General features: G+C 33.3%; 3 protein-coding genes across 3 annotated transcripts; 1 reads left to right on the forward strand and 2 right to left on the reverse strand.

The window, feature by feature from the left end:
* Positions 1-476: 476 nt before the first annotated feature.
* LOC146959078 (uncharacterized) lies at positions 477-7,145 on the forward strand. Its single transcript, XM_085753008.1, has 6 exons — positions 477-1,218; positions 1,438-2,128; positions 2,322-2,715; positions 2,813-3,016; positions 3,131-3,306; positions 6,842-7,145. The coding sequence occupies exons 1-6, from the start codon at positions 477-479 to the stop codon at positions 7,143-7,145; spliced, it is 2,511 nt and encodes an 836-aa protein (XP_085609134.1).
* Positions 7,146-7,817: 672 nt separating this feature from the next.
* On the reverse strand, positions 7,818-9,944 carry LOC146959079 (3-ketoacyl-CoA synthase 6). Its single transcript, XM_085740605.1, has one exon. The coding sequence runs from the start codon at positions 9,678-9,680 to the stop codon at positions 8,190-8,192; it is 1,491 nt and encodes a 496-aa protein (XP_085596731.1). The 5' UTR covers positions 9,681-9,944; the 3' UTR covers positions 7,818-8,189.
* Positions 9,945-19,473: 9,529 nt separating this feature from the next.
* LOC146959080 (ethylene-responsive transcription factor ERF118-like) lies at positions 19,474-20,939 on the reverse strand. The gene has a single exon (XM_085734742.1). It carries the CDS (start codon positions 20,683-20,685, stop codon positions 19,597-19,599), a length of 1,089 nt encoding a protein of 362 aa, XP_085590868.1. The 5' UTR covers positions 20,686-20,939; the 3' UTR covers positions 19,474-19,596.
* Between the last annotated feature and the right edge of the window lie 383 nt (positions 20,940-21,322).

A 21,322-nucleotide genomic window follows, 5' to 3' on the forward strand; every position in this document is an offset into this window, starting at 1 on the left:
GCGAATAAAATTAGTTGTGGAGTTTGAGATGATAATCTCATTTCTATGTATGTCGATTCAATTTTATGATAATCATGTCATATTTACTTTAATGGGTCATTAATTTCATCACGAAGTTTGAAAAGATAGAAGATAGAATAACTATGTATCATGTCAAGGATTTTCATCCGGTAAAAATTGAAACCCTAGAGTTAGACCTCTAGCTACTTATATCTATGTATCTTTTTATTTACAACGTATCATTTAATTAGGTAATTAGTTATATAAGTTTGAATTTTTAATATCAAAAGACTGAGTTCAAATCACATTTATAATAGTTGTAGAATTATCAATTTTTTTTTTTAAGGAAAGTTGTAGAATTATCAATTGTCACTTCACTTATTAATAATAACTATTAGGTGATAACATGAGTACACACCTACATATATAAAAATTTGTCAGTCGATGAGGAGAATTGGGGACCCCGACCTAATCGTATGTTGAAGTGTTGGCAAGATGTTCCGGGTTATAAACAGTTTGTGTCTGATAAGTGGAAGATGTTACAGGTGGAGGGTTGGGGAGGTTTTGTTTTACGTGAAAAATTAAAGTTGATAAAAGAGGCGTTGAAGGAGTGGCATGTTACTCATACTAGGAATTTAACTGGGAGAATTAATTCTTTAAAGGAAAGGCAAGCGGTTTTAGATGGGAAAGGGGAGGACGAGGTTCTGCCTGAGACTGAAATTGAAGAATTGCATGATATCTCGGTCAATATTCACTCGTTATCTCGGGCGAATACTAGTATCTTTTGGCAACAATCTCGGCTTCAATGGCTTCGTGAAGGGGATGCGAACTCAAAATATTTTCATTCCGTTCTTCAGGGCAGGCGTCGTCGTAACTGTATGCATTCCATTGCTGTTGATGGGGCGGTGGTGGAGGGAGTACAGCCCATTCGCCAAGCTGTTTTCTCACACTTTTCGAATCATTTTAAGAGAGGTGAGTCTGGTAGGCCAGCTTTGAGTAATCTCTCCTTTAAGACTTTGAGTGGTGCTCAAGTTGGGGGCTTAACTAGACCTTTTTCTGAAGACGAGGAGAAGGCAGCAGTGTGGGATTGTGACAGTTTCAAAAGTCCAGGTCCGGATGGGGTCAATTTTGGTTTCGTTAAAGACTTCTGGAAGGATATGAAACAGGACATTATGCGGTTTATGGTGGAATTCCATCGGAATGGGAGGTTGTCCAGAGGTATTAACTCAACTTTTATCGCTCTTATTCCTAAAATTGACAACCCGCAAAAATTGAATGATTTTCGACCCATTTCGTTGGTGGGAAGTATTTATAAAATTTTGGCAAAGGTCCTTGCGAATAGATTACGGGCTGTGGTCGGTTCAGTTATTGCGGAAGAACAGTCAGCTTTTGTGCAAAATAGATAAATTTTAGATGGGATTCTTATTGCAAATGAAGTGGTGGATGAGGCATATAGATTAAAAAAGGAATTACTGTTGTTTAAGGTAAATTTTGAAAAAGCGTATGATACAGTAGACTGGGGGTATTTGGATGCGGTGATGGAAAGGATGCATTTTCCGGTTCTTTGGAGAAAGTGGATTAAGGAATGTATAGGGACTGCAACAGCTTCTGTCTTAGTAAATGGTAGTCCAACTGATGAGTTTCCTTTAGAGACGGGTCTTCGGCAGGGAGACCCTTTATCCCCTTTTCTCTTTTTGTTGGCGGCGGAAGGGTTGAACATAATCATGAAGTCGGTGGTTGCGAGAAATATTTTTGAAGGGTACAAAGTTGGGGCGTCTTCCTCTGTGACCGTTACTCACCTTCAATTTGCGGACGACACGTTGCTCCTTGGTGTGAAGAGTTGGGCGAACGTCCGAGCTATGCGAGCGGTTTTGATGTTGTTCGAGGCTATGTTCGGTATGAAAGTTAATTTCAATAAAAGTAGGTTGGTGGGTGTTAATGTTTCTGATTCTTGGTTGAATGAGGCAGCTTCTATTCTCCGTTGTCGAGTGGGGATAGTGCCGTTTGTGTATTTGGGCCTTTCTATCGGGGGTGATTCGCGTCGATTGATTTTTTGGGAACCTCTTCTGCGTAGCATTAAAACGAGACTGTCTGGTTTCAATAGTCGGTTTTTGTCGTTTGGTGGCCGGTTAGTTCTTCTCAAGTCTGTCTTGACCTCTCTACCTGTCTATGCTCTTTCCTTCTTCAAGGCTCCGTCAGGTATAATTTCTTCCCTTAATTCTATTTTTTCTAAATTTTTTTTTTTTGGGGGGGGGGGGGGGGGGTTGTGAGGATTTTAGAAAATTATCTTGGGTCAGTTGGACCACTATTTTTTCCCGGAGGGAGTTTGGCGGTTTCGGGGTGCGGAGGTTGAGGGAGTTTAATGATGCGTTGTTAGGAAAATGGTGTTGGCGGTTATTGGTAGAGAGGAGTAGTTTATGGTATAGGGTTTTGGTGGCGAGATACGGTGAGGAGGATGGGAGGTTGGAGGTAGGGGGCCGGAGTGGTTCTTCTTGGTGGCGTGAGATAGCTAATATTAGAGATGGGTTAGCAGGAGTTGGTGGCGGGTGGTTTCAGGAGGGTGTGACCCAGCTGGTGGGAGATGGGGCTGATACTCTTTTTTGGCATGATCTGTGGTTAGGTGGTGTGCCGTTTTATGTGCGCTTTGGGCGCCTTTTTGATCTTGCGGTTGATAGATCTTGTACGGTTGTGTATATGTTTGCGCAAGGTTGGGAGGTTGGGGGTGTGGGTGGGAATTGGAGGAGGCGGTTGTGGGCGTGGGAGGAGGACATGCTAGGGGTGTATTACTTTACTTTCTAATGTTACTTTGCAGTTTAATGTGAAAGATACTTGGAGATGGGACCTGGACCACTCTGCAGGCTATACAGTTCGTAGTGCATATCAGCTTCTCACTTCTCAGGACACCCCACAGGTGGCAGGTGTGGAGGCTCTTGTTTGGCATAAACATGTTCCGCTAAAAGTCTCTATTTTTGCTTGGAGGTTGTTACAAAATCGGTTGCCTACAAGGATGAACTTGGTGCGTCGCGGTATTATTTCTGATAACGTAGCAGGTTGTTTGTTAGGATGTGCGGCAAACGAGACTTGTCAGCATTTATTCATTTCATGTGATTTTTATGGCATTCTGTGGCAGCACGTTCGGTCTTGGCTTGGTGTCTCAGGCCCAGACCCTGTTACTGTTTCAGATTATTTATTGCAGTTTACTCATTCAGCAGGTGGCTTGAGAGCTCGGCGATCTTTCATGCATCTTGTGTGGTTGTTTAATAATTTAGGTAGTTCCATTGATCAGTTATTGGATAAAGTAAAGCGGTATTCGCTTTGGTGGCTAAAAGCGAGTAATGTAATTTTTGTATTTGGTTTTCATTTGTGGTGGTCAAATCTTTTGGCTTGTTTGGGAATTGGCTAATCTTTCTGACTTTGTGTATTTGTAACTTTGGGGGGTCTTCTTGGTACACCTTGTACTTTGAAGATCCCTTGGTTTGTTAATATATAAGCTTCATTTTTGATTGTTCAAAAAAAAAAAATCCTCCCTACATCCTAAGATGATTACCTAGTTAATTGTTTCGCATATGTTATTGTATAATTTTAACATTTAATATATTTATTTATCTATTTGAAAAAATTATAAAAAGTTGATATTTTGAAAATATTATTAATCGGAAAAAATCCAACAACGTCTAATATGATATCATCTGTCTTTATATATCAATAGAAAAATATGATCAAAGTATGTCATGTGAATAGTGATCTTATATACGGCCGATCAAATTAAGGCGGAGGGGGTAAGCCATTAAAATACTAATACATTATAAGCTACATGTCAATGCTAAAGCTTTGTTTGCGAGTTTGGAGGGGAATGCTTGGAAAAAAGGAATGAACAAGTGAAAGAAATAGACGAAAATGGAAGGGGAGGGCTTTGGGGGGTTAATTTTTTTTCATAACACAAAACCCTCCTTATTCGGAGGAACTCAAAAATTGTATTAAAGGAGAGTTTTTTTTTTCTTTTTTTTGGGGGGGGGGGGGGGGGGGGGGTTGGAGGGTTTATATGAATTCTTTAAATTTAATCTATGTTGTTATAATATTTTTAAAATTAAAAATATTGTAGTCATAAGCATTAATTTATCATTCTCTAAAAAACTATTCTTTTAAATTTTTTGAAAGATTTCTTTATTTTCACTCATATTTTCCACCTCTCAAAACTTTTCATTCCCCTCTCCTCCAAACTCTCAAACAAAGACTAAGTGTTTCGAATCGGGTCAACCTTCTCCATATTAAACTTTTGCACCGTACGTACATCTAAATCCACTTCAAGGTAACCATAAACTTCGCGTGCAACCATATGATCAATCAAACAATGGTATGCACATCGCGGCAAGCTCCTTACAATCTATTATATGCACGTAAATCTCTATGATTGCTCAATTATATAAGAGAATTTCTTCACCATAATCAAATGAATAAGTTCATTTTGCAGCTCTACCTCATTTTAATCATGGGCTAACTTAAGTTTTAGAGTATTTGCAAGTACGCCATTCCATAGGAGAACTCGCACAGTTTGTATTCCACTGTATTATAGCCGGCTCTTGAGGTCGATCACCTCAAATTACTAAGACTTTGTTTGGGAGTTTGAAGAGGAGGGAAATGGAGGGCTTTCGATGGTGAAAAATATAGAGAAAAATGGATAAATCTTTCACATTTTTTTGAAATAGTATTTTTTTAGAGAATAATAAACCAATGCTTATAATTCATATATTTAATATTAAGAATATTATAACATCATATATTAAATTTGAAAAATTCGTATAAACCCTCCAATTCCAAAAAACCCCCGAAAACCCTCCCCTCTCAATGTCCTCTATTTCTTCCACTTGTTCCTTCCTTTTTTTTTTCAAAACACTCTCCTCTCTTCCCCAACACTCTCGCAAACAAAAGCCTAAGGAAATACATATCCTCTCATTTACAAACTTGTAAAACTTCTGTCAAAATTTCTTGCTGAGTTAAGAACAAAAAACACTTTTATTTGGATGAGACATTGAAGTTTCTACCCTAATACTTCTGTCAAAATTTCTTGCGAGTTAAGAACATAAAACACTTTTATTTGAATGAGACATTGAAGTTTCCACTCTAATAAACAACTGGTTTACATCCCATCAGTAATTCAATTATTTATCATTATTAATAATTATTATTTTCATGTGATTTCCCCCTACTTTTATTTTTCTTTCGGCTCAAATTATCCATGAATTAATTGAAAGATGTTGATATCCCTAACCCCCAACAAACAATTACTCCCCGTTATCATGGACCAGACCCGTCAACAACATCCCCTTGCCAACAATAGTCACAAAAACCAGAGAGGAACACAAAGCAACCATCAATTTAATGCAATGGATATACTTACTACCAAATGATAGAGCAATTGAAAACTACCATATCTTCCTCCAAAAAAAAATGAAACTACCATATCGAAAGGAAAGGATCACTTGCCAACTGCATATGTATTTTATGATGATTGGTAGGTACTAGTAATTCTATTCACTTGCTGTAGCCATTATTTTAGTGCACAGTCAGAAGTTGACAATTGTGATTGCTTTAATCCAACATTCTGCATTTATGTACTACATCAAAATTTTAGTGCTAAAAAATTTTAGGTCATGCACACAATCAGAAGTACTTTTTATATACATAACCTCAAATTCCGAGTACTAAAAATACATATTTAATCGTGTTAAATGGACTGATCATACTTACAAAATTGATTTATAAGATGAGAGATGTCACCCATTAATTCATTTCAGGCTCTATTTTTAGACAGAGGGTTATTATTTAAACAACCAAAATTATACAACAGTATTTGACAACGTACTATTTCATGAGGTCGCATACTCACCCTTCTTCTAGGCATGCATCCCAAGATGCATACAAAAATTGAAAAAAAAAACCCACTAAATCGTATATACATACGGTGTGGTCGTTGATATTGGATGTTCACATAACATTGTTGTTTTAGATATACGTGAGACTTAAGTTTTGCTCAATACATCCCCCTCACACTCATCACTATAGGGTTTGGAGCATATATATAAATAGTTGATGACCCGATCGATAGACTCTTATACTACTATGTTAGTTTTAATATTTGGTCTAATTTATCTTTACAAAGCCGACTTTAAGATGAACGATGACACTTTTTATAAACTCATTTTAAGCTCTATCTTCACTCTATGTGGGATCTGATTTTTTTCTTCTTATTCTAATCAAAGACTTAAAAAAATATTATCTCTAACTCGTAATAATTGATCTATGTATAAAAATTATTTGTCCTAAAATAATTGACACTTTCAATTTTCAAAGTGACATTAAATATATATTTTTCCTAAAATAATACCTCCGTTGTCTAATTTTAATCGTCATTTTAGAATTGTGTCGATTCTCAAGAATATAATTGGTTGAGTTGATTTTAACAGTAAAATTAGTATAACTTACTAAAAGATCTTTATTAATTGTAGTTAATAGCGTAGTTAAGTTGAGTTAATTGATTTTTTTTCATTGAATTTGAGTTCTATTCATCTTTTTGTGCTTATAATTTGCTTACTTTCCAACCTTCGACTGTCTCTCCGGTGGCGGTGTCCTCCCTTTGGAATAAAGATATCCCTTTGAAGGTCGTTCTGTTTGCTTGGCGTTTGTTCCGTGATAGGTTACCAACAAAGGACAACCTTCTTCGACGTGGGGTGATTCATCTCGATGCTCGTTTGTGTGTTACTCGCTGTGGCTCTGAGGAGAATTTGGCTCATTTATTCTTACATTGTAATTTTTTTGGATCGATTTGGTATCATATTTATAGGTGGATCGGTGTGTCGACAACAATTCCATTCTCTGTAGGGGACCATTTTAATCAGTTCACTACTGAGGGTGGAGTTACAAAGGCTCATCGATCTATTTTACAGGTTCTTTGGTATGCCACTATGTGGGAAATATGGAAAGAAAGGAATAACAGGTTGTTTAATGGCAAAGAGTGCTCAGTTGTGCAGGTGGTTGATAAAGTTAAGTCGTTGTCGTTCATGTGGTTGAAGGCGAAATTTCCATCTCTTCCCTTCAACTATCATGGTTGGTGGCTTAGCCCTTTCACCATGTTGGGCATAGGCTAATAGTTATTGTCTTTCTTTAGTCCCTGTTTTTTGTTTCCATTGTAAATATTTGTTCTGTGACTCTGGTGTCTTTCTCCGGCATACCTTATGCTAGGGAGGACCTTTTGATGTGGTAATATAATTCATTTTATCCTCTTCAAAAAAAAAAAGTATTTGATAATGGCGATGTAATAAAATTATTATTTTCTCTCTTCTTTATATAATTGTCTTAATTTTAAGAAGAAAAGAAAAGTAAAGAAGTCAATTATCATGGGATAGAGAAGAAAAATTTATGTTTACGTTTTTGGTACCCAACAAAACTCCGGGTTGCCAAAATTTTATTTTTTTTATGTTCATTTAATAAATTTATATATGTAATCTATTTATAGACCACATATATAATTTATTGAATGAACCTAAAAAATAAAATTTTATTTATAAGAGTGATCAGAGGGCGCGTAAATATTTAATAAAAAATAATTTTCTTAACATTTTTTCAATATAAGTCTTTGGAACTTTTTCTTTTACAAATAATTTTCTTCAAAAAGTCTTTGGAACTAGAAGACAAAATTAATTAATAACATTTCTACATATAAAAGTGAAAACAAAATATTACTCATCTGAAATCAAAACAACCCCTAAACTTTTCTTTCTAACATCATATCAAAGCATTTCTCTAATTACAAGTAAACATAAAGTAGAAATTGGAGTTGTATTTCCCTTACATGATATTGCACAATATTGATCAATACATAGAATTTCCTATGCAAATTCACAAGAAAAGCCTACCATGTAGTAATTGTTTGGAAAATGAAAAAAATTACAAATATATATATATATATATATATATATCATCATATATTAAAAAAAGAAAGTAGAATAACCAATAAGACTGATGATCACAAATGAGAATGAGAACTATGGTAGGACTTGAACAGAGAGAGTAAAGGGGCCAAATGGTATAACTATGACCACTCATGAACTATTTGATAGTATCAATAAAATAGTAACTGAAATATTCAAAGTAATTGACCAAATTTTTTTTACCCCCTTCAATAGTGTAGACTAGAGTTTAACAATTTCAGGAATATGAACTGGGTAACGATCAATGCAATCTGTCCAAGGTCCATCAATAGGTGTCTTAATGCTTCTGTTACATTTCCAAACAGCACTATTGCATTTAAATCCACTGCCAAATGCTATCTGCCATACCCTGTCTCCTTTCTTCATCCTACCTTTTGATTCAATGTAGTTAAGTTCATACCATAGTGATGATGAAGATGTATTACCAAACCTATGAAGTGTCATCCTTGATGCTTCCACATGTTCAGTAGATAATTGAAGATTCTTTTGTAACTCATCAATCACAGCACGACCACCAGCATGTATACAAAAATGTTCAAAAGCTTGTTTAAAATCAGGAATATATGGTTTCCATTTAGGGTTGAAGATTTTTCTACCAATGAGTGTGATGAGAAAAAGTAACTGTTCTGAAGCTGGTAAAACAAGAGGACCCATTGTTGTTATATTTGATTTAAGAGCTTCACCTGCAATTGCCATAAGATCTTTTTGAAGTGATATTCCAACTTTACCTTCTTTGTCTTCTTCTTCAAAAACACATTTATATGCTTTATCATCACCTCCTTTATGTGTTCTAACAACATGAACTAATCTGTATTTTGCTCTTCTTTTCTCTGATGTTCTGTTTGATAACAGAATAGCAGCACCACCCATTCTGAACAAACAATTTGGTAAAAGCATGGCTCTTTCATTTCCTTGGTAATAGTTTGGTGTTATAATCTCTGTGCTAACAACAACAGCGTTTGAATTTGGATGAACTTGAAGAAGATCACGAGCTAAATCGATCGAAATGAGTCCAGCACTACACCCCATTCCAGAAAGATTGAAACTTTTGATATTGCTTCTTAATTTGTATTTGTTAATCACCATAGCAGACAAAGAAGGTGTTGGAGAAAACAAGCTACAATTTACTATGAGTATGTCTATGTCTTTTGGTTTAAGACCGGTTTTTTCAAACAAAGAATCCATGGCTGAGAAAATAACAAGTTCAGCTTCACCTCTTGCTGATTCCATGGTTGGTTTTGGTGGAATATAATGAATTGAAGGTGGTAAACATGTTTCTTCACCAAGACCAGAACGTTCAAGAATCCTCATTTGAAACTCGACACTTTTTGGATTGTTTTTAAGGATGAGTCTTGAATGTTCCATGAAAGTAGCAAAAGGGACACGACATGTAACAGGTGGTTTGAAACAAGCATAGTCAACGAGGTAGATTGTGCGTGGTTTTGACATGAAATAAACAGTGGCTATAAAAATGACAAGGAAAGAAGAACATAGAATTTGAACAAGGTTTAAGTTTAGTGAGTTCCAAAGATTGAGGATTTCATTTGGGCCTAAACGTATTAATTCAATGGAAACACCAATCATGATTGGAATAAGAGTGAGGGTTATAATGTGATTAACAAGATATTGGTAACCAAGTTTGACATATTTGAGCTTAACTGAGCTAGAGAAATCAGGCAAGATTGGAGGCATGTTTTTTGTTTGAGAAAAGAAAAGAGAAAAGTGCTTTTTTTAATTGCCAAAAAAGGGGTGTGAATAAAAACTTTTAGAAGAAGAAGAAGAAGGTGGTGGTTTGATAAGAAAGTAGGATGGGAAGGAGGTGAGGTTTTAAAGGCAAAGGGGGCCATGGGACTGAAGGGGGCAGATGGGGAGAGTTAATGTAGGACTTCACGTCACTCAACGCTCACTTAACATTGGTATTAATTTTCATAACTCCCCACTTCGACATCTAACTAAACCCTAACCTCCTTACACCTGTAAAATCTTTATATAATTTCTCTTGTTTGTATTATTATTATTATACCTCATTGTTATTAATATGGTTCTCTCACTTAACATCTTTAGCAATGTGGTTTGGTTTGAAAACCAAATTGGAGATACCCGCCCGTGTTTGCTTCCAACTATTCATATATGTGATTAGGGATATAAATGTGTGCCCCCTCTTGTTTGATATATAAGAAGAAATAAACTAGTTCACACCATATAAGAAAAGTACTTACTTTTATTTAATTTTTTTTTAAAGTAATAGAAAAATAATTATATTCTCTAAAATGTTCCTCATGGGTGCTAGTTCCATGAATATTAAAAGCACTTGTGTGTTTGCACTTGGCTTATCGTGGGTTCCTCCTGGACTCTCCTCGTGATCCAACAGTGATGTCAAAGTTGATGGTTCGATAAAAGGTTCGACCAACTCTTTATATCAAATGTCTTCATAAAATGTTGGTCAGACGCATGTCTCGTTGATGTAGTGACAACGGAGCTGCAAATATATATGGATGAAAAGAAGGGGGCATATACCAATATGAATAGATGGAATCTCTCACTTAATGAAGAGATTATTGTGGAAAGTGTGAGAAGAATTAGAAGTTTCACATTGCATGGAAATGAGAAAGTTGAATAGCATATAAGCAAGAGCAGACATAAGCCCAATGACTTAAGATTTTTGGTTTGGATGTGTTGTTCAACTTTCTCTTAGTTCAATATCGATGATCCTCTGAACTTCCGTGATGATCCAACAAAAAGTCCCTAGCTCCAATCGTAATAATTGTTGTTTACTATATTGTTTTTAACAAATAAAGAGAGATAAAAAGAAAGTTGTCATCAAACTTGTCTTAAATGGTCATTCAAATAACACCACTTATTTGAGAAATGGTTTCACGCTGAAACATAATAGAATAAAGCCTAACTAATCCCGATTTAAGAAAATTAAAAATGGTTTTTAATATCATCCTTTAATTTGGAGAATATATAATTGTAAAACTTAGATTACGAAAGAGATTATGGAAAGGGGTAGGTAGGTTCCAAATGTTTTGTAAGAAAGTCAACTAACATATTTGAAATAAGACGTGAAGCAATACGAAGAGATTTTCACGAACAATATGCGATCAATATCTATATGTAACATACAAATATTTCCAGAGTCAATATGCAATATCTATGTGATGCAGCTTTTTGTTCGTTAGTTACATTTTCCTTGATGCTTAAAATTTTAAGATGCCGATAGAAAGATATTTTATGAGTAATATGCAAAGTCAAAAATTGGTACTAATACATTTGATTTGTTTTTTGAATTTGGTTTCTATTTTCACATTTGTACTGTTTAAGATCAGTGACCTTTTTTTAGTCAAAAAAATCATTGATCTTTTGAGTCAAAAAAGGACTATTGACCTTTTAAACTTGATGAATATGAAGTGTATGTATATATTATCAATTGAGTTGCAACCAATAACTTTATATCACTATATATATTTCAATAAACTCGTCTATTTTAATTTAGTTTAATTTACTAAGCAGGGTCTACAATAAAAATTAAGAGGTCATATGTACATAGCCACTTTTCCCTAAACAAATTTGTCAACATAGTCACTACTAGAGACCAGCTGACAAAATACCAAAATTACAAGGTCGAATGTCGTGATCGGGTTTGAACTCCGATAATCATTTATGTGTTTAAGTTTAAATGATTATTTGTCACTTTATCTATCTACCAACAAAAATCATCTAGAGATACAAAAGATTACACATGAAAACAACAAGAAATTTAAATTAAATTATTAAGAAAAAATATAACAGAAATTGGTGCCCGTGATACACGGAGATAAGCTCATACTTTTCTTCGAAGACACAATTTTGTTTTTTGTGGGAAATGGTTCTATCAACATAATTTATAAGTCGGATCTAACCGAAAAAAGTTGCTCGCTTAAGCCTTTCAAAATTAAATATGTTCACATAATCATTTTCGAAGATCACTCCACACTTCATAAGCTATCTCCATCATTACACCTCGACGTGAACTTGATGCATCTAAAAAATTATTGATGGTTTCAAAAAAAAAAATGTAGTCAATGAACTAAAATTTATTACTCCAACAAGAGGAGTTGTGACAGGGAACAAATCCTCTGCACTAAGATATTAGTCGTTAAACTAAGAGCGTTTGAATGAGATTAGGTGGGTCTCTTCTATCTTAAGTAAGGTTTTGGATTCGAATTCAACATTAGGCACGCAGTAGCTTTAAAACTCTTAAGAAGAGCTTGCCACTCATTTGGGTGCCACAAAGTTCGATAAACTAATCTTCGCAGTTGCACATGGAGGATATCTAGTTTACGCAAAAAAAGATCTCAATCGTTTACTTTTTATTCTCGTTATAGTCAAGTCAATTGAGAAGAAATTGAATGATATTGATCTCCACTGCAGTTTCCTAAAACTTTCATGTTGAAACAAGTATTATCCCCAAGTGCCGCTCGTTTGGGTGCCATAAACACAAACTACACCTAGTAGGATATCCAACAAAGGATTGGCCATGTTTTGAAAAAGATGGATGATAGATCATAGATGGAAATTTATCGATCAAGGACACAATCGAAGTTAACCAAAAAAGAGTGTCACTTAAGAGCACCAAAAGTGGAAACTCTGATACATGTTAAAAATTGTTGGAAGATCAATAAAGTAATGAGAAATGCTCCAAGACCCCAAGAAGTAAGGTATAATATAAAGTTTATATTTTTCAAATAACTGTCTATTAAAACAACTCCACGTTCAAATTAATTAGAGCTTTTCAACCATTCCAATATAAACTGAAAAAAATGCTGACAAAATAATAATTTTCAAGATTTAAAATAAATATTTTTTAAAAATAATATTGCAAATAAATATTTAAACCTACCCCCAGCATCACAAAATAATCATTTTTAAGAATGAAAATAAATATTTAAAAAGAAAGAAAGAAAGATAGAAAAAACGGAAATATATCGTAAAACAGCATAACCTCATATATTACTTACTACTGGAGCTGTAGACTGTAGTGAACCATGAATGGAGAAAATCCCTTAGAAAAATGAAAGGAGAAAATGATTTCCAACCATCAGCTAAATCCCTAAAAGCATTTAATATTTGATGGGTTGCCACATATTTAACCAATTTGTACGTGTACCCTATTTTTTTTTATTATTTGACAAATACAGTTTTTTTTACAAATATTAGACAAATACGATTTTAATTCATACTGTCAATATTTTTACTACTCATATATCAACATGAGTATCTAATTTTTATTTAATTTATACACGTGTATATATTTTTACTCATATATCATCAATACATGTACTTAACTTTTTTAATTTATACATGTGTATATCTTTTTACTCATATATCAATAAGGATACCTAATTTTACTTTATTTGTACACATTTCTATTTTTTTTTCTTCATATATCAATACGAGTTTTTTTTTTATTTATACATATATCTATTTTTTTTTCATATATCAATATGGGTCCCTAATTTTACTTTATTAATAAACGTGTCTATATTTTTTACTATATCAATGCGTCTACCTACTCTTTTTTTATAATTTTTTTTATATGTGTCTATATTTTTGCTCATATATTAATAGAGGTACCCAATTTTTATAAGTGTCTAAATTCTTACTTGTTTATCAACACGAGTGTCTTTTTTTTTTTTTTTTAATTTGTACATGTTTATGTAGTTTTACTCATATATCAATACGTGTACCTATGTCTTTTTATTTATACAAGTGTATATATATATTTTTACTCATATATAAATACATGATCTATTTTATTAGTAATTTATGCACGTGCCTATATTTTCACTCATATATTCACACAGTGACCTATTTCATTTGTAATTATTAAATTGTCATCAAAATTCTCTGATTTTTTTTTAAGGACTGAAAAATAGATATTTAAAAATAACTTTTAATTAAGTTTTAATAATATTACAAAATTATAACAACTTACTCAATATATAATATTTTAAATCAATTTTAACTGACAATATACCTAAGTGCGTATTATGAACACACACAGAAAAAGAGTGCAACGCACTCACAATATAACTCAATGATAAATATTTGATCTATGTTTTTTATTTTATTTATGGGTAACAAATATATGTCCTACTTTTTTTTTATGTATCAGTAACAAATATTTGTCTCGTCTCTTCTTATGTTATCAGGGAAAAATATTTATCTCTTGTTTTTTTATATATATTCTTGACAAATATTGTTTGTGTATTTTTTATTTTTTTTTTTATAATTATCGTTGACAAATATATGTCTTGTGCTTTTCTATATCAATCAGTGATAAATAATATTTGTTAGTATTTTATTTTGAATGATTGAATATAACCAGGTGATGTTTGCGTGTGTGTAAACTAATGTTGAAATATTCAAATTCATTAATGAGTGATTTGGATAAGAAAATGAAGAAAAGAAAAACTAAATTAGTTCATTATAAAAAGACACTCCTAAAACATCAACTAACAAAAAGGCAAGAGACGGGTATATTCAAGGGGTTAATTACCATCATGTTATGATAGACTTCGAATTATTTTTTGTTTTTGACTGAGTTTGACTTTGGAACCATTGTATGTTCAACTCTCTACCATGTTCTTTACAAGAGATTGTCGATGCAGCAAGGTTTGAACTTGGCAATGACTAGTTATATAAAGTGAAATTTATCTTCATTCAAATATCCCTTATCAAGTTGATTGTTAAGTCCCACTACTTTGGAGGGTAACTTATATAGTTGGTTTTCAGCTTTCTAGGTTTTTGCTAGGGGCTCATGATGCATCATGGAATGTTGGGGTAGTGTTCATTTTCTTGCTGGTGTGTTGGTTTGGGTTGTGCTCATGTTATCTCTCTCATTAGCTTTGTAGTATGTCAGTGTCAAGTTGGTTGTTTTTGGTCTTAGTTTTGTTTAGTTTTCTCTGAGCTTTGTTTTGTATTTGTCCGGGTCCTTTTTATTTAGTACTCCATCCGAAAATGAAATGTAAGTCAAAGTAATAGTTGAAAAATCAATATATGTGGTTAATAAATTAATTCATATACATCAACTTTTCACCAACCTTTTTATTGTAAATGTCTTTAAAGTACTTGTTAACAAATCTAAAGTGAAAAATTCATCTTCGGAAATGCGTATACTATTCAACACATTGAAACTTAAAAAAAAAAAACTTTTTTAACATAAAATTTATCAATTATTTCATTTTTTAGCATAACTCTAATTATTATATTGGTATTTTCTCTCTTGTCATGATTCAAACCCAAAGGTATTATATATAAGAGAAAGGAATAGCATTTACATCAACTTTTGTTCGAACGCAAGTTGGGTCAACAAAAGTTGAGGTAATTGATCCAAAATTATTGACCCAATTTTCTCTTGAATATGGTACAAAAGGGAGTAGCATTTTAAAACTATATAGAGAAATAGTACATTAGCATTTATAAAAAAAATTACACAAGGTTAACTTAGTAAGAAGTTGACTCATATCCTATAAAGGTGTGGATTCAACTCTTTAGTGAATGGTAGTAAATACTTCTCAAAAAACTCGTTGAGTCTTAAAGCCTTCTCTAACCTGCGCTCATTAAACTTTAAGATTTGTGTGAACCTTGATGACCACATAACCTAACTTAAATAAACTCTTTTCTATCAAATCATCAAGGGGTACACCGAAAAAACCAAAACAATTTCATCGATGAAGTGAATGCATCCATTTACAAAAAGGTTGGTTATTTTAAGAACATTCATACACAAAAATAAATAAACACATTGAACACATATCTACTTTTTTTTTTTTGAAGTAACATATCTGCTTTTCTTAATACATTCGAAATTTGCAAAATGAGCTTCTAGTCATATATCATTATATGTTTTCTTATTACTACTATTCCACTAAGGGTGCGTTTGTTTCAGATTTTTTTCAAAAAAAATCTATTTTTTCCCTTAAAAAAATCACTTTTTTCATTTTTAAGTGTTTGTTTAGGATTTTTAGAAAAATCATTTTATCAAAAAAATCTATTTTGACCCTAAAATGAAAAGCTATTAGGATTAGCTTTTCTCAAAATCTATTTTTTTTCAACAACAAGGAGATAACACATGTACATGTTAGAACTCATTTTTTAAAAAAATGGATTTTTATGAATAGTAGGCAAACACAAATAACTTCAGATTTTTTTTAAAATCTCTAAAAAAAAAATCTCTAGATTCTTTTGACTCAAAATCTATTTTTTTTAAAGCTGAAACAAACGCACCCTAAGGCTTTGTTTGCGAATTTGGAGGGGAGGGGAGGGGAGGGTTTGAAGAAAAAAAATGGAGTAAGTGGAAAAAATAAAGGACATTGAGAGGAAGGGTTTTGAGGAGCTTATTTTTCTTCAAAATATAAAATCATCCTTATTTTGGGAACTAAAAAATTGTAATGGAGGAGGTTTTTGAGGGTTTGAGAGGGTTTATGTGAATTCTTCACATTTAATACATGTTTTTAAAATATTCTTAAAATTAAAAATATATTAATCATAAACAATAATTTATCACTCTCTAAAAAAATACTCTTTCAAAAAATGTGAAAGATTTCTCAATTTTTCCCTATATTTTTGTTCCCCAAAACTCTTACTTCCTTCTCCTCCAAACTCCTAAACAAAGCCTAAGTAACTAAGTCCTATTAAATTCGAAGTTGAACCAAACATTGACCTACCTTAGAAATAAAAAAAATCTTATCATCAATATAATTATATGATTTTAGAAAACTCACACAAGGCTGAGATAACAATGAAGGAGTAGTATTTCTTTACTGTCTAAAGTTGAAAATAGGCTGAACCGAATTAAAAAAAGGGAAATGTTAACTTGTGCCCTCAAGGCACAGGTTAATGATTCAAAATAGAAATATTCTATTATAATTAATGCATTTGACTTTAACTTTTTTACTTTTCAACAATTGAATGCACAAAAATTTAAGAAAATGTTTCCATTTTTGGGTTGCTTAACATGTGCCCTAAGGGCACAAGTTAACATGACCCTTAAAAAAATCATAAACAGGTCACACTTATTTAAAAAGTTTAAGTTGAAGTCCAACTTTTACTTGTTGAAATAGTGGTGCCTATCACTATAGTTTTAGGTTATGAATGAATTTGTTAGATCAAAGTCATTTCTAACATCCTATTTACATAGAAGTGTAAGGTTTAAACAAACTAAAACTCATATGATCTTATATATAGCGTTAATTATGACTTATTTTTTTAGAGGGATTGTATATGAATTATTTACAATCAATCAAAATTCAATGACTTATTTTGATATTTTATTATATAAATTATATGTACTTTCTGACTAGGAAAATTTGAACTAACATGTTTCAAGGAAAATAAAACGTTTCACTGTGAACAATGTATATATCAGCCCTAAGTTTAAGACATCCATAAGAACGTAGCCTGGGGCTATATTTTTCACCGTACAAGTCATTTGTGTTCCTTTAGCTGAATAACCCTTTTCTTTTTAACTATTTTTTTGACGAAAAATGATACTTATATCACTTGTGCACTGCCGCCGTCCAGCCGGACTTGGGTCAAAAAGAAATATATTTTTATCACCTGAAAATTTTAAATTAATTTTTTTAAATTTAATCATTTCTTTACAATCCGATCCAACAGAATATCCAGAAGGTTCTGGATATATCCACTCGCGTGAGAACCGATCCACAGATTGCTTAAAGATTAAGTTTGTTTAATTCTTAAGTCACTCCGGATTTGTGCAAACTCTCCTTATAAAAGGAGAGCTCGCCTCACTCATTCTTCACACCGAAAAACACAGTTGATGCTTCCTGCGTTTTTCATCTCTTCTCTCTCTTTCGGCTTGAGTCATTCTTCCTTTCTTCTACTCCTTCTTTGACGATGGAAGCAGATGGGTGGCTAAGGAAAGCATTCCATAAGTCTAGATCTCGATCGTATTAAGGAAAGGAAATGCTCGTGAATGCATAAATTAACGTGGCCGGTAAAATAATAGAAAATATATGATTGCTGAATTGATTAAAAAATAGTCACCGGAAGAAAATTCAATCTAGCGCCATTAAATACGGAACAAATTGGGCAGGTTACGAATTTGGCAACTGCAATGGAAGAGAAAGGTAAATATGTGGAGTCGGACAATAAAAGGCTACGTGATGGCAAGAATGAAGAGGAAGAAGAAAGTGTTATTACTCAATCATTACCTCATGATCAGAAATTAATGCAAATTGATGTCGGCCAGAATACTCTCCATTGCAACGTTGACTTTCATGAAAAAGCAGTAGTACCAAAAACTGATAAAAAAAAAATGAATCAACGGGTCTGGCGGTCTGGCCTGCCAAGAACAATGAGTTTTGTGAGTTGGAATTGTTGGGGATTGAGTAACCCCAGCATATTTCTGACACTTAGAGACATGACCCACAAGTATCGCTTGGATGTCATTTTTCTTTGTGAGACTTTGGTTCATGCAGATAGATCCGAATCAAGTTAACCTTTGATCCATCTTTTGTTGTCAACAACATTGGAAGGAGTGAGGGTCGGCAGTTCTTTGGAAACACCCTTTTGATTGCAATCTGGTCACTTATTCCTCAAATTTTATTAACATGAAATTTAGTGATCAACATTATCCCAAATGGAGGTTTACATGTTTTTATGGGTATCCATAAAATAAGCGAAGATGAACATCTTAGGACCTGGATTGAACATTTTCACAAGATAATGCACTACCATGGTGCGTATGGGAGACTTTAATGATTTATTGTCAAATGAAGATAAAAGGAGCCGATTTGATCATCACCATGGAGGATATTGGGTTTTCGGAAGGGGGTAATGGTTTGGTTGATCTTAGATTTTCTTAGTATCCACTTACATGGGTGAAAGGTACATGGGCAAAATAGGAAGAAATAATTCACATAGCAATGGCAACGCAAACATGGTATGATAAATTCTCTCGGAGTCAATTGTATAATATCATATCACACCGATTAGATCATTATCCAATTCTAATTAATCTTCATGAGGAACAAAGACGAAGGGGAATTTAAGGAGTTTAAGTTCGAGAATGCATGGCTAGTGGAAGAGATTTTTTAGAACATAGTTGTTGTGGGTGGGAGGAAAATCCAAATGTGGATTTGTTGTCTGGGTTGAAAAATTGTACAGATGATATGAATAAGTTGGGTAAGTTGCAGAATAAGTATAGAATTGTTATTGATGAGTGTCGGGAAGAAATTGATTAATGCTAATAATGTAAAATTACGTAGACAAGCTCATAGACATCAAACGATATAAAATAAAAGAAAAACAATGTACCCAAAATATTTGAAGGTTCATTCATTCACAGCAATAAAAAAACTTTCAAATCAAAATACTACTAGAAATACAGAAAAGTTCAAGAACTCTTAGGATGCCTTTATTAGCATAAGAAAACAAAATGATCCACATTCAACCAAAGATTACAACTCCTCAACAAACAAATTATAAAAGCAAAATGATAATAGAATCACTCTCAACGAAAAACTGATTATGCATCTCCTCATATTGTCTCGCAAAACTACATAAACTTCCAGGCCTCACTCTTAGGTGACTGCAAAACTTAGAGATAACATATGTTGTGTTGGAAGGGCTCTTCAATCCAACCAGCAAATTCATCATCATCACCAATATCACCAAAATCAAAATCAGGAAGCTCACTAGGTTCATTGTCATCAAAACCATGAACTTGAATATCCTCGAAGTCACCTAAGTCACCAAATTCTTCAAAATCTGGTCCAAAATCATCAATGTTAAACCGAGCAAAATCAAATCCCAAACCAAGATTGGGATCAGTCCCAGTTGGATTCTCAACAGTAACTGGTTTAGGCAAGTTACAAACACTCTGATTTGGAATTTCTAGCTCTTGAAGTTGACAAGTCATCATTTCACTCGTTTCATCAACAACAACAGCAACTGCATTGTTTGATGGAAGATCAACCTTCTCAATCGGATTGGATGCTAAGGTATCCAACTCAAGCACGGAAGAAGGTGATATTTTTGAGACCAAGCTCTCATAGTCTTTAGCAGTTGAACATTTCTCTGACACTAAAGCATTGGCAACATCAGCATCTACATAAGAGTTCTTGTTCAATGTTGCAACTGGAGGGATTGCAGAAGAACCGTTATTGAAGCATATTTCTGCAATATTTGCCTGATGTTCGAGTTTAAATTGAAGCCTTTTAGATTCACAAGCTTGATAAGCTTCTTCGGCGGTATCGTAAGTTCCCAACCAAATTCTAACATGTGTGTAAGGATTACGAATCTCAGCAGCCCATTTTCCCCATGGCCTTAACCGAACGCCTCGGTATTTGGATGAAGATTGTCTCTTTGTTTTTGGAGAAGATATTGTTGGAACAACTTTCTTCTTTGTTTGACGTTGTGTTGAAAGACATGCCTTTCTCCTTGTTACAGTCTTTGACTTCTCAAAGAAACTGTTTTGAGAAGCCAAATAAACTGCAGATACACGAGGAGGGAGAGTGACTTCAACGAAGCTTACTTTTGTCAATGTTCTCGCATGTTGTGACTCATCTTCAGATGAGTCAGTTGCCTCAGGGTCATTAAAAACAACTTGCAATTTCCTTGTGATCAATTTGGATTGTTTCAACGGGTTAGGCCTTGATCTAGCTCTAGATTTTCTAGAACCCCGCATGGTGGATTAAAAAATATTTTAATTTTTTTTAGTTTGAGAAAAACCCTAAAGAAACCCCTTCAGAATCCCCAAAAAGTTTGTATAAAATTGAAATATAAATATTAAAGAAAATGAATCAGACACAAAAAAAAAAAATTGACAAAATCTCTCAAAATCTCAATTAATCCCTCTCAAGAACAAAAAGAGAATTGAAAATCTTTGTTTATGAAAGTCTCTGAAACACACAACTCGGCTACAAGTCCTGAAAAATTACAAAAACATCATTAAACCCAGAATCCATAAAACAATAAGCGAAATTATAATAAAAAAAATAGTATTATGCTAACAGTTGAATGAAAAAATAAAGGAAAAAATCAATTTTTTAAAAAAACTTTTTGCCTCGATCGCATTGAAATAGCTAGAATCATCAAGAAAATTGCTCTTAATAACAAAGAGCGAATAGAGAGCGGAGTAGAAAAGAAAAAGAGTCAGTAAAAGAGAAGGAATACAGAAAGTCCAGAGGTTCCTCAACAAAACCCCGATCAATGATTTCAAAATAAACTGAGAAGACATACATTCATTGTTCGTCTTCTTTTAGAGACTAAATTCCTCCAGCAAAAAAAATGTTTCAACCATTTCTCCGTTCTCTTTAGACCAA

This window comes from Medicago sativa, chromosome 1 (assembly GCF_051527215.1).
Source record: "Medicago sativa cultivar Bolivia chromosome 1, Bolivia_mono, whole genome shotgun sequence".
Classification (NCBI taxonomy): domain Eukaryota; kingdom Viridiplantae; phylum Streptophyta; class Magnoliopsida; order Fabales; family Fabaceae; genus Medicago; species Medicago sativa.

Bases quoted from the DNA above. Each gene is read 5' to 3' on its own strand.
- LOC146959078 (XM_085753008.1), top strand. From the start codon at position 477: ATGTTGAAGTGTTGGCAAGATGTTCCGGGTTATAAACAGTTTGTGTCT. The intron at 2,716-2,812 runs GTTGGGGGTGTG...GTTACTTTGCAG, and splicing joins TGTTTGCGCAAGGTTGGGAG to TTTAATGTGAAAGATACTTG. The intron at 3,307-6,841 runs GTATTCGCTTTG...TCATATTTATAG, and splicing joins TTATTGGATAAAGTAAAGCG to GTGGATCGGTGTGTCGACAA.
- LOC146959079 (XM_085740605.1), bottom strand. From the start codon at position 9,680: ATGCCTCCAATCTTGCCTGATTTCTCTAGCTCAGTTAAGCTCAAATAT.
- LOC146959080 (XM_085734742.1), bottom strand. From the start codon at position 20,685: ATGCGGGGTTCTAGAAAATCTAGAGCTAGATCAAGGCCTAACCCGTTG.